Source organism: Caloenas nicobarica, chromosome 3 (genome assembly GCF_036013445.1).
Source record: "Caloenas nicobarica isolate bCalNic1 chromosome 3, bCalNic1.hap1, whole genome shotgun sequence".
Lineage (NCBI taxonomy): Eukaryota > Metazoa > Chordata > Aves > Columbiformes > Columbidae > Caloenas > Caloenas nicobarica.
In genome coordinates this window covers 78,896,869-78,914,107 of record NC_088247.1, presented here as the reverse complement: position 1 = coordinate 78,914,107, position 17,239 = coordinate 78,896,869, and the positions used below count along the sequence as shown (strand labels likewise).

General features: G+C 40.5%; 1 protein-coding gene across 1 annotated transcript in view; it reads left to right on the top strand.

Annotated features, from left to right (window-relative positions):
* The window catches only part of PCNX2 (pecanex 2), a 149,383-nt gene that overhangs the window by 10,021 nt on the left and 122,123 nt on the right, over window positions 1–17,239 (top strand). Inside the window, exons 4-8 of the mRNA XM_065631048.1 lie at window positions 1,613–1,649; window positions 2,518–3,798; window positions 12,437–12,584; window positions 12,753–12,898; window positions 14,252–14,345. Coding sequence (XP_065487120.1) covers window positions 1,613–1,649; window positions 2,518–3,798; window positions 12,437–12,584; window positions 12,753–12,898; window positions 14,252–14,345 — 1,706 coding nt within the window. The remainder of the gene's footprint in view (window positions 1–1,612; window positions 1,650–2,517; window positions 3,799–12,436; window positions 12,585–12,752; window positions 12,899–14,251; window positions 14,346–17,239) is intronic.

The window sequence follows — 17,239 nt, the reverse complement described above, 5'->3', positions numbered from 1 at the left end:
CTTAAGCTACTCCCCATGCATACTGTGATAAAATCTTTAATTATGTGATCCCATGCTATTTTTTCTACAGGATTCCTGCCTCAGTCAGTGCAGAGGATGGTTAGTGATTTCTGACTAAGTAGCTATTTGATACTTCATTCTGTCTTCATATCCCTCCACCCCTACCCCATGTTCCTATTTACTGCAAACTGTTCAAATCCTGGTCTGATTCAGAACTATTTCCTCATTTCCTGGAGTGTTTTTCCCTTTTTGTAGCATCTGTGTGATTCAAAGACATTAATAGTTTTCTTTTACCAGGTAAAGTATTTTTCACCTTGTTTCTGTCCTAGAGTTGCCAGTATTCTGGTATTTGTCCATTCTGCAAACCTGTTTCTTCTTGGGATCTTGTCCAAGTCTCCCACTTCCAAATATGTAGGTTGGGTGTTGTCAAACCTAGTTTTCTGTTCTTGCTGCCAGGACACCAGCATGTAATTTTAGGAGATAATAATTATTTTCTCTTGGTTTTGGTGCCTGTCAGCCAGAAGAGAGCCACATTAATTTTTCCCAGTAACTTTTTTTTTTAGTTATGCGCTTAAGCTGTTAAATTTAGACTCTTGAAGTATTCCTCTGGAGTATTGTGTTTAGTTTTGAGCTCCCCAATTTGTTCCTACAGACCTTGACCTGCTGATGATAATCCAGCAGAGGCCACCAAGGGGATTAAGGAATGATGTACATGATGTATGAGGACAGGCAGATGTGATGTTTTAGCCTTTGTAAGGCTAGAAGAAGAGCTTACTGCTGTCTTCAGCTTCCAGTGGAAAGATATAGAGAAGATTGAGCATGCTCTTCTCAGAGGTGCCCAGTGACACGATAAGAGACAGTGGCTGCAGCTTGCAGCCATGGAAAACTACAAATTGATCAATTGTATCTGAAGATTTTTTTTGTGTGTGTTTGTTGTGCTGTTTTTAAATTTTTTTTGTTTCCCCAAGAGGGTGGTCAAATACTGGAAGGAGTTGTCCAGATTGGTTGTGAAATCTCCATCTTTGGAAATATTCAAAGCTCCACTGGAGATGGTCCTGAGCAACCTGCTCTAACTGCACCTGCTTTGAGTGTGTGTGTGTATATGGCAGAGGGGATTTGGACTAAATGACCTCCAAATCTTCCTTGCAATCTAAATGATTCCATGATAATTTAATGGCTCTGTCCTCTAGTTTTCCGTTGAAAAAATGGTTACCAAGTACCGGAGACTAGACTTTTCATTTTGGTACTTTGGAAACACATAGCTGGGAAAATGTAACAAATGAACACATTCTATTCTGTAGTGATTAAAAAAATAATCTGGATTAGACACTGCAATTTTTTTTAAAGAAATTTGGATTATTTTTTCCCCTCCCCAAACATCACACACAATTGCAATGATGCAATTTAGAGCATTACTGTTCTATAACTGTGTCCCTTACCCACCCCTTGCATTTTGTGCAAGGTACATGTCCAAATTTCAGTGATGTTAAGTGACTTAACAATGCTGTAATTAACTTTTGATTAGATAGCTATTTCATTGATAGATTTCTTTTTTTCCAACATAATTTAATAAATGCCCATGCTAATTTTGTGTGATTCTTTTTATTTTTAGGAGCTGCCAACACAGGAAACTATTGAAGATCTGAGAGGTATCTTAAAGTGTTATAAATTCCTTTAAACCTTTGTTTAATCATTGCTTGCCACAAGAAAAGTGGCAGTGAGGACCTCACGGCAGGTTCTGTTGTACCTCATGTTAGGTGCTGAATGGAAAAGCTTGAGAGACCAAAATCTCAAGGGAATTCTAACAGACTAAGCTTTCTCAGCTGTCAGTCAAGCTGTTTAGGATGCAGCCTTTTGGTGAGAATGCAAGTAACCCTCCCCATTTTGACATGGGGAGATGAAAGAGCCTTTCCGCCACGTTCTTGGGAAGCTCCGTGCCTCTGGAAAGCGTTAAACCAGGAAGCCAATGCTCAAGTCACATTTTAAAGCCCTTAAACATCTTCTGACTGTAGACTCCTGTTATGACTGTTGACCTTTAGGTTGGTAGTGTGTACTTCAGCACACTTTGCTTTGCCGAGCAGTTCCAGTGCTTGACAATATCTTTCAGTTTATCTCTTTTATTAAGGTTGATTGCCATATCCTATGGAACCTGTTAGGGATTGCACAAAGTGATGTACAAACTTCTGCTGCACTGGCTTATTCTTTCTTTCATCTCTCCCTAAGTGGGGATAATTCTATAAAAAAATTTAGTTTTGATAGTAGCTGTTTCTTGAGCTATTTTGACTATTTAAATTAAATAGACATTCTGCTACACCTGTCTTGACCTGGAAGGATTCTAGCTTGCTTTTATAGTATTTCACATGTAGAAGATCCTTGGTTAGGAGCTGTTTTAATCAGCTACGTCATCTGTGCTTCGTTTGTTCTACTCTGGATCAGATTTTGCTAGCTAAAAATCATACTTCAATAATGCACCGTGTTCAGGTTTGTGAGACCTAACTCCTGTGTGTTTTTTATTAGGTGTTATGGTATTAGAAGACCAGGCTGCACCACCAGTTTCATCTACCTCACCCTTTATCAGAGCAGATACATTACCTGCTTCTACAGCCTCTGCTTCAGGTGCCACCACATCAGCAATAGTGACAAAACCAGCTGCTATGGAGACACTTTGTCGTAATGGAATAAATGAAAAAGGAGGGAACAGGCAGCCATATAGACAGCATGGATCCCAAGATATTCTTGTGGACAGAGATGCAGCTAAAAATTTCTCCAATATTTCTTCATCACAAGGTGATATTTTAAAGACTGGAGTTTCTTCAGAGCCATGGGACAGTGAAAATTCTGTTATTTCAGACCATTTGAGTAATCCTAAAAGCTACAAAAGAGAGAAATTGCCAGATGGATCACCACAGACAGGCTTTACCAGTAACTGCCCACAGTGCAATGCCATTGCAACCAAAGATCCTGAGCATGTGGAAAGTTCTTGTAACACCCACGAGGACCTTGATTGCTCAGACAGTGAGACTGCCGTCGCGGTTGTGGACAACTCTCTTCCTGGAGACCAGCTTTGTGAGCCCATTAAAATTGTCATTACGATGAGTACTACACCAAACACCACCCTTAGTGACCTGGCGGGCTCTGTCCACCTGCAGGCTCTGGGAACTGAGAGAACGAGCTCAGCCCTCGAGTCTGGTATAGTTACACCAGGCTGGCCAAGTCAGCAAACTAATGAACAGCTCAAAATCCCCGTTATCACTTTTGACTTGTCTGATGACAGTAAAGATAAGGCTTGCCTGGAAGTTAGTGAGAGCGAAAGAACTCCAGAATTTTTAAGGGCAGAGCTGTTGTCCAACCAATGCTCTGGCTATGAATCAGGTGATGCAGTGAAGGAACACAGCAACCAAGCAAACAGTCCTTTAGAAACTAACCCTTGTTCAGATCCAAACAGGGAGAATGCTTCTGAAAATGTGCAGACCGTGGATTTAACTTCTAAGGAAGACCTGCAGAACCTAGACCCACAGTGCTGTAGAACTGCTCATGAAAAGCGGCATATGCGGGTGCTGAGTGTAGACAGTGGGACAGATGTGCTTCTAAGTAAGAATTTCATGGAGGTATCTGACAAAGAAAAGACCTTACCAACTTCTAAATCGGATCTGGAAGCTAAAGAAGGACAGGTGCCCAATGAATCTAACTTTCTAGAGTTTGTCTCCCTGCTGGAATCCATTAATACCTCAAAGACAAAAGCATCTAATCAATCCACTGTCAAAATGGAGACGACAAAGGAAAATGGGCTTGTTGGAGGTATGATGCATGGTTTACAACTCCTTGAAAAAGAAGTTGTGACTAGTTAAATTATTTATAGCAGCTTAACATGTCATCTACAGTAGGGCGAATTCCCAGAGAACTGATTTTGCTAATAAGGCCAGGGAAGTGCTGGGTTTGGTGGGACAAGGTGATTTAGTGAAAGTGTGATAGTGTCGGCTGCAGTTCTTCAACTATTTTTATCTTCTTAAAGATTTTCCTTTGGGAAACCTCATACTAACCTCAGTAGGTGTCTGGTATGTATCTAGTATTCTTTATTAGAATAGCATGCATGTTGCAGGCCTGGATTGTTGGAATACCAAAAATGTCTTAGAAAAACGTGTATAACTATAGCATTACACCTGCCCTTGCCCATCTTACCAGGTGCATGTGGAAGAGTTGCCTGTGTTTACCTGTAAGTATGTGGAAAGCTGGAATTGTCACTGGTGATGGTTCGACTTCAAGCTAACGCACATGTGTGCACACATATTTCTAAATGTCCTGCACAGTTGTGGGTTAGTTTAGAATTAGAAAAAATAATGTATTTGTTCTCCATAGGTAGGAGTTTTGATTTTTAGTTCCTTAAAGCTAAAATATTTGGGTTTTAAGGACGAAAGTTTGGCTGTTTTCAATGGAAGCCCCCAGTATTTTAATGAAAAGTAGTATCTTCCTATGCAAGTTCCCACTTAATCAAAAGGGCTTTTATTTAAAATGAAGAAAAATCTCAATCAGCTAATTTTAAAACCTATATACAATCCAATTTATAGCTCTTATATAGAAATATCTGGATTTAATCAGCATTCGCGTTACCGTGACCTAATTCTGTGACCCTTTCTGTTAGAAAGGAATATCTAGGCAAAACCAGCAGGACTGTTTTGTGAGGATGTGAGATTTGGTGCAGTGAAGGCAGGTGCCACCTCAGGGTACTTGCCAAGTGGTTGGTGCAATCAGTTTAGAAGATCTGGGGCAAAGTGAAATAAGACCACCTGTATCTCCCCCTTCTCCAAAATGTTTGGTTTCCCTTAGATCCTATAATAAGCTGTTCTAATATAGCCTAAGAGGATGAAATCTCAGTACCTATGGAAGGTAAGTAACTTAATGGTGTCCAGCAGAACAGCTTGGCCCTTCTGTTTTACAGTGGTATCCCTGTCCATGGGCTCTAGGGAGTCTCTGCTTCCTGGCTCATTCCCACAAGAACCTTTGATTTCATGAAAAATACACAGCCGATTTCAAAATTTGTCAGCTTTTTTCAAAACAAATGCGAAATTCATTTTTTTTTAGCTTGTTAAAAAAAAAAAGTAGATAGACGATGCATCGAGAAAATAAAACTACTTGTAGATTCTATCTACCTTTCACTCTGCCTTTCCTAATTATCTTTCCTCTTACCTGTCCTATCAACTACATTAGACCCATATCTCATTCCATCTTTCTTTGTGTCCTTTTTTCCTTCAGCTTTATTTTTCTAACTCTGTGCTTTCACTTCCCCTGTACATCCCTCCTCAGTTTAGCCGCTCTACGTCCCTCCCGTGTGACTTCCTTATTTGCCTTCCTCTGCACCCCGCTTCTCTCTCCTCTTTCCCCCTGTTATTCCTGGCAATCCACTGTTGCTTTTCTAGCATTTTACACTCTCTTGAGCTCGCCTAGAGCTGTTGCCTCCCCACATCTTGCAGTCATTTCTTCTGTACTTGCCCTGCTCTCTATTCCCTAGTCCAATTTTTCTCCTCCGAGGCCTGGTGCCTCTCTTCTGGTCTGATCTTACCCATCTCTCCTGGCGTCTCAGACCTTTCTGCAGAGCAGTTTCTGCTGCACGCTATCGAGTTTATCAGCCTGTCCAGCTGGCTCCCGTCTGTGCTCTGTGGTTTCCTAAGATGTGTGCGGAGCAAGCCCAGCTTTTCACCAGAGCCTGCTCAGCCGATCCCCTGCGGATCCCCCAGAGATCCCTCCCAGGTCCCCCAGGGTGTCGGGGGTTGGGCTCAGGGTCACCTCCCTGTGCAGCAGCACCCAAGAAAACGCGGGTTGTGGCAAGCAGGTTGCCGTCTTTGCTAGTCCTCAACCATAAAAAGGAGCATTTACACGAGAATTTGGTTTCTGTCTGATGTGACTTAGCTGGAAAAGAGAAAAGATTAAAATTTTGGAGGTGAATTTTAAAAAAAAAGAAAAAGTGCAGCTAATCTGCAAAGGGTTTTCAGACGTACTCTCAGATAATATGAATGGGGAAGATTGCTGCATGAAAGAAAGCAATGGGAGATCAGAATAGATCAGACTCATAGGTTCCACAGTGACAAAAACCCCAACAAACCAAAGCTTTATTAATGTGTGTGTAGTTATCGTGCTTTAGATCTAGCAGATGAGGTTCTCATTGGAATCCAAGATCCCGTGGAAACAGGAGGAATCTGCTTTTCCCCCTCTTTCTAAGCTGTTTCTTAAAGCAACCTGAACTGAATTTCCTACTTTCCTTAAGTCTCTGTATGTTTGTGAGATGGTGAAGCTGAGCTGCACACATGTGTCATTAAGCAGCCCTGCTTGTTTCTGACGTGGACCCATCAAGTGTCACCCTAGAGAGGAGCGGGGTGGGCAGAGGGGTGCCCTGCAGGAGTGGTGGCTGCAGCTCCTGTCCCTGCGAGGTAGCTCCTGCACCTTGGACCCACACTGTGGGAAAAAGGATATTCAATCTGAACTCTTTAAGCCAGGGAGAGGTAGTTCAAAGGCACTTATTTTTAAGAGCAAGTAGGCTTTGTTTTCTGGCCTACTCAGAGCGTGCTGTTTGCTAAAATAAATTACTGTCATTAGTGGCAGCTTCCCCACAGTAAGAGTGGATTTTAGGAATGAGAAAGCTTCTAATTTGTTTACAGCCTTACAATTACAAATATGCTTTAACAAAATAGCATCTTAGAGCAGATCTGAATAAACATTATTCCCACATTAAAGTGGTTGTTTTTAAAAAAAAAAGTGTGGGGGGAATACAGAGCAAGTCAAGCTATGCACCAGTTGTTTTGAGGGAAGAGGTTCATTGTGTTTGTTTTTTTGTTCTTTTAACCTTGCAAACCCCCTAATTGGCAAAAGCTAGTAATTCATACCTGGTCCGAGTAAGCATGAAATGCACCCCACAAAGGTGTTTATTAGGCAATGTAAGAAACTTGGCAAATTCCTGGAAAGCTGGATATTAAGGGCTGTGTGTAAGAAAGCTGACATTTTACATAATTTGGAGAAGGCAGGGAAATGTGCTCATCAGAAGAGTCTTGCAAGTGAGTGCGTGTTATGGATGGGTCTTTGTTGTGGGGGCTCCCTCGCAGAACTTACGAGTTCCGTGGAAACAGAAGAGATACCGTCCTGGCCACGTAAGCTTCCACCAGTAGACAGCTTAGTAAAATGTGGTATAAGAGAAATAAAGCCTTGATTTATGCTACAAAGGATGCCAGGTTTAGTGTGTGAAAATATAGGACATAAAAAAGCTGTTTAAGAGATTTTCTGTTGCCATCCCACCTCCTCTAGATCGTGAGAATGTACCACTGACACTGTTGCTAAAAATTACTTTCAGGCCAGTGTCTTTTCAGTTTTGAATCAAGCTTGCACCACCCATGTAATGAGAGCCTGTTGAAGGGCAACTGCAAATTTTCTTCAGTCTTTGAGAAGCATAAAGGAAGCTGGGTTTATTGGCTGCTTTGGATCCCTCTGACATGTCTAGAGCTGCATAAGAGCAGCTGTGCATCAGAATTAGGACAAAAACTCATGCGTGTCCCCTCTGGCACAGCTGGCTTGTAATCTAGGACAGGCAGTGTTATCACCCAGGGAGCAAAGCCCTCTGTGGGAGTGGCGGGGACCAGCACGGGAGAACCTAAACCAGGACGGCGTGGCCTGAATTTAGATGTTTTCAAGGCTCTTTTTAGAAAAGGTACTCATCATTCTGGGCAGTGCACAAACCACAACCTCAAGTGGGTTCTGGATCCCAAGCAATTACCCTTCTCCTATAAAAAGCTAAACCATACTCCTATGGATATTTATAGTCTCCTCAAATTTTTTTACCCGCATGTGAGAAAGAGGGCTATTGCCTGCCATGTAATCATGAGGGAAAAGTATCATGTGCATTGAGTCACCAGCTGAAATAACAGCCGTGGTGGGAGGGGACAGCAGGGGGGTTTGCTGGCAGGCAGGTGGCACCCAGAGCCCTGCCCGACGCTCACTCTTCTTGTGGAACAGCTCTGTGCCATCTCTGACTCTCACGCTGAGTGCCAGAGAGGGACCGTGTGGTGTTTGATGCCCTTTTTGGATGTGGAGGAAATGGGATGCAGAGCTTGGTTCTTTAAACCTGGTGATCAATGTGCAGGGCTTGATGGGCTGAGATTTCAAAATTTCAGTCTTTCAAATCAAAGTATGTTTGACAAGGCTGACACCTGTAAAGAAACTGTGAGGTTATTTCTGAGGTCTGTATTCTGACATAATTGTTAGGTACAGTGATTACATTATTTACCTGAGACCTCAAAACCCTTGACTTTACTACTAGCACTGCTGCTGGCCAAGGAGATTGTTTTGTGCAAGTCGCTTCTATGCTGAAGTCTTTCTGTCCTGTAACAGGTACAGTGAGTATTGCTTCAGGAGTTATGTGGTAATCCTGATTAATGGATAATTCCACGTGCTTCTTCAGTGCCCACATTGAACTTTTATACCAATTCCTCGACTGTATCAGGTTCCCTCGGTACTCCTGTTTGATGGGTGACCAGCTTTGAAGCTAGATTTTTCTTTTAATGTATTTGTGGCATAATAGGCAAATTTGGGTTTACAATAAAGCACATAAACGAGTCGTTTCTGTTAATGCAGTCAGTGAAGAAAGAGTGGGGAATGTCTATTAAAATGCTGTTTCTAATCCTTAGAATATATTCTCCAGAGATATGAATGGGACAGTTCACAATTCGTAGAGCTGTTGTTTCATGCCAGGTACTAACAAGAGCATAGAGTGATTTGAAATCACTTCTCAGTGGCCAAACAGGCAACAAATGTATTTTCAAGTAAAACTTTCTGTTTTGGAGCATAGCGTTGTGGAAAGAAGCAGATTCTACAGCAGAGCAATTAATGAACAGAAGAGACTCAGGCTTAATTAACTTAATTCTGCTTGACCAGATTTCAAACCAGATGGCGTTTGAAATTATTATGACAGTGACATTTTAACTTGTGGAAATTGGGACAGGGGTATGCAAGTAAAAGATGAGGAAAAATGTCTGGGAGACTCTGGAGAGAGGGCACAAAATAGTAAAAATATTTTGTAGAGAAGTTACAAAGAAATAAAATTTCATTCTAATTCTAATAATAAAGCAACTTTAAAGTTGAGACAACCAACTGTCAGTGTATCTGGTTTACTACATGTACAAAAGCTGCTCCATTCCATTTGTAAAACCGTTTTGAGCCTCCTCCAGTGTGGACCGAAGGTCTGGCTACAGAGGTGATTTGGGATACCTAAAATCTGTTCCACAAATGAGTAAGTTACATGGCAGAGGACATTTATGGTAGTGGCATTTAAATTCAGAGCTCATTTGTCAGCATTGGTATGCTTTATTCTTAAGTAGTGTTGCTATGCTGTTACAGCTCTTTAGTGCAGATACTTCCTGTAAACATTTTAAAGTTGTATCTTATTCCCATATGCGGCATATAAGAAATATTTATCTTGCTAAGGATTTCACCAGCGCAACTGAGGGATGTATCTTGTGCTTAACCAAAATATGAAAGTTGTGTAGAGACCAAAACGTGGTGATATGCACAGGGCTCTTCCTAACCACCCTTCTCCAAGCCTGACTTAGCCATGAATCTTGATAGTTACTCCTCACATATGCGTCATGTGGTGTATAATTTCCAGATAAATTATGGAGTTACTTGCAGAGCCTAGGTCTGAGCTTGGGCCTCCCATGATCCCAGCTCTGAGTATGCCAGAGATGCATGGAGTGGCAGCTGGAGGTAAGTGGCTCTGGTAGGAGGCCACAGGGAAGGTGCAGGTACATTGCCATGTTGTGCTTTTTACTCTTCTCTTGCTCTCAGAGAGGGTTTTTCCCTAGTAACTTGAGCTTTGCTAGCACGGTTTCCATGTAAGGAGCGTTTGGTGACATGGAGCCGATTACGTACCCTGGCAGAACACTCCTAGTCTAGACACCTCTATCTCCATTTTAATACTGAAGGTGTAAGTCATTCGGAAGAAAATGAGTAATAATCTTGAAAACCACTCACAAACCCATGATAGCCCATCTTTCCAGTGCTGGAAGTACTCATCGCCATGATGTTGTCTGATTGGCACAGTAAGCCTGTAAGAAGCAGTACTGTTTATGTTTTTATTATTATGACTCCACCACTGCAGGGAAAAGAAGTCTGCAAGGCTTGTGGTTTGGAATGGAAGAGAGCGAGGCATTTTCTAAAACCACTAGATAATCAAATTTGAAATCTTTTTAATTGTTGCAGGCCTACAACCAGGTTGGGGCAATATGGGACCAATTATATTATTAAAACCACAATTCCTGGTCTCTGTCAATTATTCTTACAGCTCGAATGGTGCAAGCCTTTAGGAAGGTGATTTCGTTTAGGTGTCTATGGCTCTGTCACCTCCTTCAGGTACAGTTACAACATTAAAGGGATGCTTCAGTAATGCCACAGTTAAATAAGGCTCAGTTTCTGCTTAAAATAGTGTTTAGATCTTTAGGAGAGGAAATAAGTGTTGTCTGCTCTCTTCACTGCCTCCCCCCCCCGTCTCCCCTTTTTATTTTTTTTACTAAATAGAAGAAAGGACGTCTGGAAGACTGATTGAATATTGTCTCTGTGCACAAACAGAGGCAAAAGATTTCCCGAAACCAAACTTAGGCTCATTGTATTTATTGCACAAGAAGTCAGGATCCTTGGTCATCAAGTGCTACAGAGAGCGAGCAGGTGGCTCAGAACATTGTCAGTGTTGTAGCGAGATCCCTTTTTTTTTTTTTTTTCCCCTTCTGGAAGCTGAAGGTTCCAAGCAAGAGTTGACATGGTGTCTATCTCTAATAGCCATTCCCTCTCGCTTTTGGAACCCTGGCTGGTGAGTGTCAGGGGCCCTGGTGAGATTCTTCAGGCTTGGTGCTGCTCGTTGTACTTCACACTAAGGGCTGAGACCTGCTGGTGGGATGATACAATTAAAGTGGTTCTTAAAATTCTCGATTCCCCTCTCCAAAAGTAAGTGTAGCGTGTCTGCAATGAAGAGCGGTTAGTGCAAGTGTCTGAGGCTTTAGGGTATTAGAGGGGTGTGTCCTGTGAATTGAGACTGGTGTAGATATGTTTTAACTTCTGAAGGTAGGTAGGTTTTTAAAAGTGATGTTATTAGATCAGCTGATATGGTCGGAGGAAAACAGGACAGATGATCTGAAAGGTCTGCATGTCGAAAAGCTTGTCTGTTTTTTTCAGTTTTGTCAGTTGGCCTAATAAAAGAAGTTACATCTCTCTACAAGCCTTGAATCTGTTTTATCCTTAGACTGCCTTAGCTATGACGCTACTATTTCTTGTCTGATGACTCTTGCTGGTGACTCTTACTATTAGGATAGTAATTGTATTGGCAGGTAATGTAGAATGGAATTTTTTGTGGGGGGAATTTCTGTGGGTTTTTTTCTGGAGGATTAGATTTCTCAGGTGTTACAATAGTGGGTATTGCGCGAAGTCTGACTAAGTACATTTCAGTACACCTTGCTTGGTGCAAGAAGCTATAGGACTCACTGCAGTATCTCCAACAAGCACAACAAAACCTATATATATTATTGATTAATTTCATTTAAAGCATTTAATTCAGTGACTGCACATGGTGGTAATGAAATCATTGACTTGGTTGCGCTTTAAATCCTAACAGATATATTTTTTTTCTTTAGTTTATAGCCAAAGCACAGTTGTAAAATACTTCATTATTTGACATGAATGTTAGTAACTAAAAGAGACTATCACTTGAAAGTTGTACACATATAAGTAAATGGTATACATTTATAGAAAGGTAATACAAATATAATTGGTATTCAAATTGGTATTCAAAGTAGTAGAAATTGGACAAGTCTATAACGTATATTTTAAAAGCTGTATTTCTGTATTTTCCAAGCATAGGAAAATCTACTGTGAAATTATTTAGTCAGTTTATCCTTTGTCCTGCATCAGGTGTGTGGCCGGTGGGGAAGACGGATTAGGCAGCTACCTGCTTTCCCATCCCAGAGCACTATTTCCTTTGAAGGTGTCGCTTTCCCTTTTCTAAAAGGGGAATGGGCCAGTGCTGCTGCTTTTCTGCTGCCTGTATACACAGCTTGGGAACAAATTAAGGCCCCCAGGGAAGCAGCTTCTTACCATTCTAGGTTAGGGACGCATTGCTTCTCTCTGAAACAATAGGAGAAGCAAAGCAGAAATTCTCTCTCGTTTGTCCTTTGCTTCATGCAGCCTGTTCTTGAAACAACCCATTCACGCAGCCTCCTCAAGTCAGGGTACCTCCTCATCCAGACTTCTGTGACTGTATTGTTTTAAGTCACTGTAATGTTTTCCATAAAACTAGTAATTGCTGCAGTGTTTTAGTTTTTCTCTTTTAGATGCTCTCATTCAGTAGTTAATGAATGGAACTCTCGACAGTCATCTGTGGAGAGTGGCTCCACTTCACTGCCCTGTTTTCCAGATAGCCAGACAACGGAGAGAAAAGAAGAAATGGTGGGAACAGAAAAACACTGTGAGCAACTTCCTAAACAGGAAAGATCAGATGTGCAAAGCCAAGATCGTGCTAGTACTAGTCCAGTGCCACCAGAGTCTGCCAAATTTGCAGCACTGTAAGGCCAGTTTACTTTACAATTTTCTACTTCAAAGATATGATGTAAGCTGTTTTGTTTCACTGACTAGAAATGACATAAACTTTTAATTAACCTCTCTTTCTTTTTGTTTTATTGAGAACAAGAAAAAAGTTCCTCATAGTAGTTTTGAAACATTTTTGTGTCAAGTTACCAGGGCAACAGGCAAAGGCAGATAATCTACCGGGTAACTTCTCAGCAAGACAGTTCTGTCTTGCAAGTAATAAGTGGACCTGAGGCGTCTGTGCAAGATGAGCTATCCGTGGATGCAATGCACGTGTTCATAGATGAAAATGGTGAGTTTATGTGGCTGGAATAATTACAATGTGTGAGGAAATATCTAAACAAACTTAAGATGCTCGGGAAGGATATTTCTTTTGTCTGTTACCAATGGCATGTTTTTCTGTGTGCATGAAAGAAAAGGGCTTAGTAATTTGAAGTCAGATCAGCAATAAGCAGAGTTTTCAAAATGCAATAGCGACCATCACAGACCTGAGGCTTACACAGTGCGTGAAGTTTATCTTCCAAACATCACCCTCAAAAAATGCTGACTAGGCCAGAAGACTACTTCTGTCTTTGCAGAAGAACCCCTGATGCTTTCTGCCTGGTGAGGAGTTTTTGCCCAGCCAGGCCGGTGCAAATGTTTCTCCTTTTTTACTGTTTTGTTCTTCAGCTGGCTCAGACTGAATTCTGTCAGACAATGTGGTGGTTGCTCTTGTTTGGAGTTGTGGTCTGGTACCCTTTCCAAGAGAATTAATGGGTGGCTTAGTCTTGCCCCATGCCTGTGCTTGGCATGCTGCTGCTCTGCAGCTGTTCCTAGAGGCTGAAGATGTTACATACTCTGTGGTGGTTTGTCTGAACCCCCATGTAGTGCCCTGTGAGGTACTGGCCCACAACTCTGAACGGCAGCTGTCCCAAAAGCCATGTTTCCCTTAAAGCTGCCTTCAAAACCAGTGCAGAATGAGTGCTCATGGTAGGTGGATTCCTTGGGTTCATGATGCCAGAGCAGAGGTGTTTTGGTTTTCTGCCAATTCCTTCTGGCCCTGCTTGCAGCCTTTGCTGTGCCCCAGGGCTGAGATAAGCAGCTGCCAGTCAGGCAGATGCCATGGCCTCTGGGTCAGTGCGCAGCGACCTGTCACTTGATGCTTGAAAATGGAAAGAGGGGAGAATAGCAGTGACTACACTTTCAGCAGAAGTTCTCCTTGCTTTTTACCTCCCGACCTCACCTTTGTCAACTGAAAGAAAAAATTTGATGATTTCACATTTTACAGTCAACTTATATTGATAGATGGGCTTTGCATTTGCTTTACATACCTTTAAATATCTGTGTAGCACATAAGCCTCTAGCATGTCTGTTCCTTTGGATCTTGTTTTGATTTAAATTCCCTTTTTTGCTCTCATGGAGTCTTGTGCTCTGTGCTGGAAAAAGGGGTCAAATTTTTACTACAACTTTTGTGTTTTGATTTGTCTTAGGTTTTCATTTGTTCAAATGCTAACTTGCTTTCTGAAGATTAAAATAAGCCTAGTGCACAAACTGAAAAATATATTTATAAATGTCCCTGGCCTAAAATGTATTTTTTATGAACTTTGTGTGTAAAACATATGATCATATCACTGAACTGATTTTTTTTCCTCTGTATTTTCTAAAGGGGAAATTAGATCCTGTTATTTAAAGGCTGGCTGTCAGAAGGAAGGAAATTTTCGACATCAGCTATCAAATTGTGATTGCATTTCAAATGCTCAGTAAGTAAGCCCTTATTTTTAGAAATGTTAAAAGTTGTCATTGCTAGAAGCTATGAAACTGATTGTAGCTGCAAAAGATGCATGTGAAGAGGAGCACTAGAGGAAAAAAAAATCTGCTAGCCTGTTCTAGAGACATCAAAGCATGTGGTTTTTGTTCTGTGCTAAAACAGTGATTGCTTTATAAGAATATTGATAAGGAAAAGTGAAAAAGAAAACCAGAGCTAGCCAGTGTGCTTTCATTGCTTTCTGGGAACAGCCGAAGTCAAGTGTGGTGATATAAATGAGACTGTAAATAAAACAAAGGGGAACTGTTGCCAGCTATTCTTTCAACCTGGATGTCCCGCTTGCTTCCCATGCCTGTCGGGTCCATGGTAGATGGTGGTGCTGTGTCAGCATCAGCCAGTGACGTGGCTTCCTGTGGAACAGAGCATTTCACCTTTCATGAAATCTCTAATGATAGTTTGCCCCTCTGAAAAGGTATCTGAACAATTTTCTTTTTTCCAAGGTCTTTTTGGAGTAATCCACCTAAATCCCATGATATATATTCCATCAGGTTTGTGTTTTTGTTTTTTGTTTTTGTTTTTTTAAGTTTTATTGTTTGTATTTCCAACTATAGTAGTTGACCTAAAAAAATATATTACCTGTACATGCATTTTTTGTCCTGGAAATTTTCAGAGCTCAAATGTAGCATAAACAGTCTCTTACTAACAATTTCTAAAATTCTCTCTTGATTCTGCCAAAGGTTACTAAGAATTACAATTGTTTCAAATTGTCTCCTTATTTGTCTCTCACCAAATTGTCTTTACTTGTCCAGCAGTCCGGCTTTAAAATATTGAAAAACTTTAGTTATCCAAGTTAAATTTGAGGAGGTCTTTATGTTGTGTTGATCACCAAAAAAGATAATTCCTTTTCCATCTTAAACCTCGCTTTGGCAGGTGATTCTTGTTATTGAGTTTGGGAAGATATTTAAACGTTGGCAGGTAGCTAATTAATTCCCCAATTATTGTCCATGTAATTACCCTGACCCCACTTCTGTCTGTTATCTTGCCAGTAATACCTCTTGCCAGCGGTCCCTGTGGGATGGGTTCCCTGCTGCACTAATTGCTTCTAAACTTGATGCTCCCATTACCTTGCCAACTTCACCTCTAGCCATAAACTGCTGTGACAAGCTTTGACAAGACAAAGTGTAAACTGTATTCTCAGCTCATGGGTTACATTAGAAACTAGTTACAGAAAGACCATTTGAATCTGTTTCAGAGTGAGAAAATGGAGAAATAGCTTTCTCATCCTGAAAACCATTCTTCTGCCCCATTACATTATTTACCAGCCTTTTTCTCTCTTACAGTAAATCCTTAATGTTTCTGTGCTGTGTGTTTTGAGTACGAGCTTGGCGTCTGGGAAGACAGATGAGAAAGTTCACGTTTGTGTAAAACGGGTGCCTGGTATAAGCTTGAAATGCCTTTTTGCTTGGTTAGTTTGACTTCTTGCCAAATGACTGCTAAGTTTACATCTTACCTGTATATAACAGTTACAATTTCATGTTAAAATTCTTCCCATTTAGATTGGTGCTACAAAGTAAACCCCACAACTGTTAACATTAACACATCCTTGTAGATGAGATGAAAGTATGTACAAGTTAAAGCATCATTGGAGGTATATAGCTGTTTTCTGGGGTTAGGAGAACCAAGTTGGAGTTAATAAGTGTCTTACAAATAAGGAGGTGTCACTCTGACACACCTTTTCTGTTTACCACTCTGTGACAGAAAGCAGACATTTCCTAGGAGTTTCTTTAATTACTCTGAATGAAAACTGAATCAGTTTTGATAAGAAGTCAAAAAGATAAATGTGAGCTATCACGTTATCTGGGCATTAGATGTAAAGTGGCTCATAAATATTAGTGAAAGCGTAAACCCCTAAAATTACAGCAATTACAGTAATAATAGAATTAATGATTTTTGTATGATTTGCATGATCCGTCCCCAGCAGAGAGGCTAATACGGACATAATATATATATCAATGCCAATATATAAATTTAACAATGGTCATATATTCTGTGCATACTTGCTGTACCAGATAATATATTTTTAAACATGTTTAACCACTTTTCTAAATGTGCTTTCATTTCATATTGGAGTTCTTGTTTAGAAGGTCAAGAAACCTCTGTGTATCTGTAGATACATACTGAAGAAGAATGTGTCAGTATTTGATACCTGTCAGTAATGTAGCTTTCATCAATGTATTTGAAATACATCTGTGGAAAACTCTGTTCAATGATGTAAACTATTGTAGTTTTCTTTTCCTATGTATCAAGTGCTAAAATAATATATTGTCTGAATGGATAGCCTACAAAATTTGAATATTTGATCACTATTTTTGATCATGAATAAGTGAGGTGGTCATTTTATAATTCAGTGATGTAGCTCAGAACCCTCTCTGTATCAGCTTCTTCCACTTATGTTGCTAAAAATAGAAAAAGTAAGCTTACATAAACTTGAGGGCACTAATATAACACATTTTACTATTTTCATAGTTTCTATGTAGCTTTGCCCCTAGCAAAAATGTATCCAAAATTTTACTGTTTATAAAACTGTAGTGTTAGTAATGAAAAAGAATAGTGTTTGGAGAAACCTTGAAGACAACATTGAATATCAATATATAATACCGTTAGGTATGAAGTTGTTAAATAACTAGCTATATTCACATGATGATCCTTGAAATGCTCTGATGTTTATACATTCAGATTATTTGTTCTTTCTGTTTTGCTGCTTCAAATAATTTTGCAAATATTCCCAATCAGGAATGAACTATCCAGGACATCCGTGACTGAAGCAGTTCACAGGCATGACAGCATGATGGCCCTGTGAAACTCGGATGTTTTCCTTCAGAAGTTTTA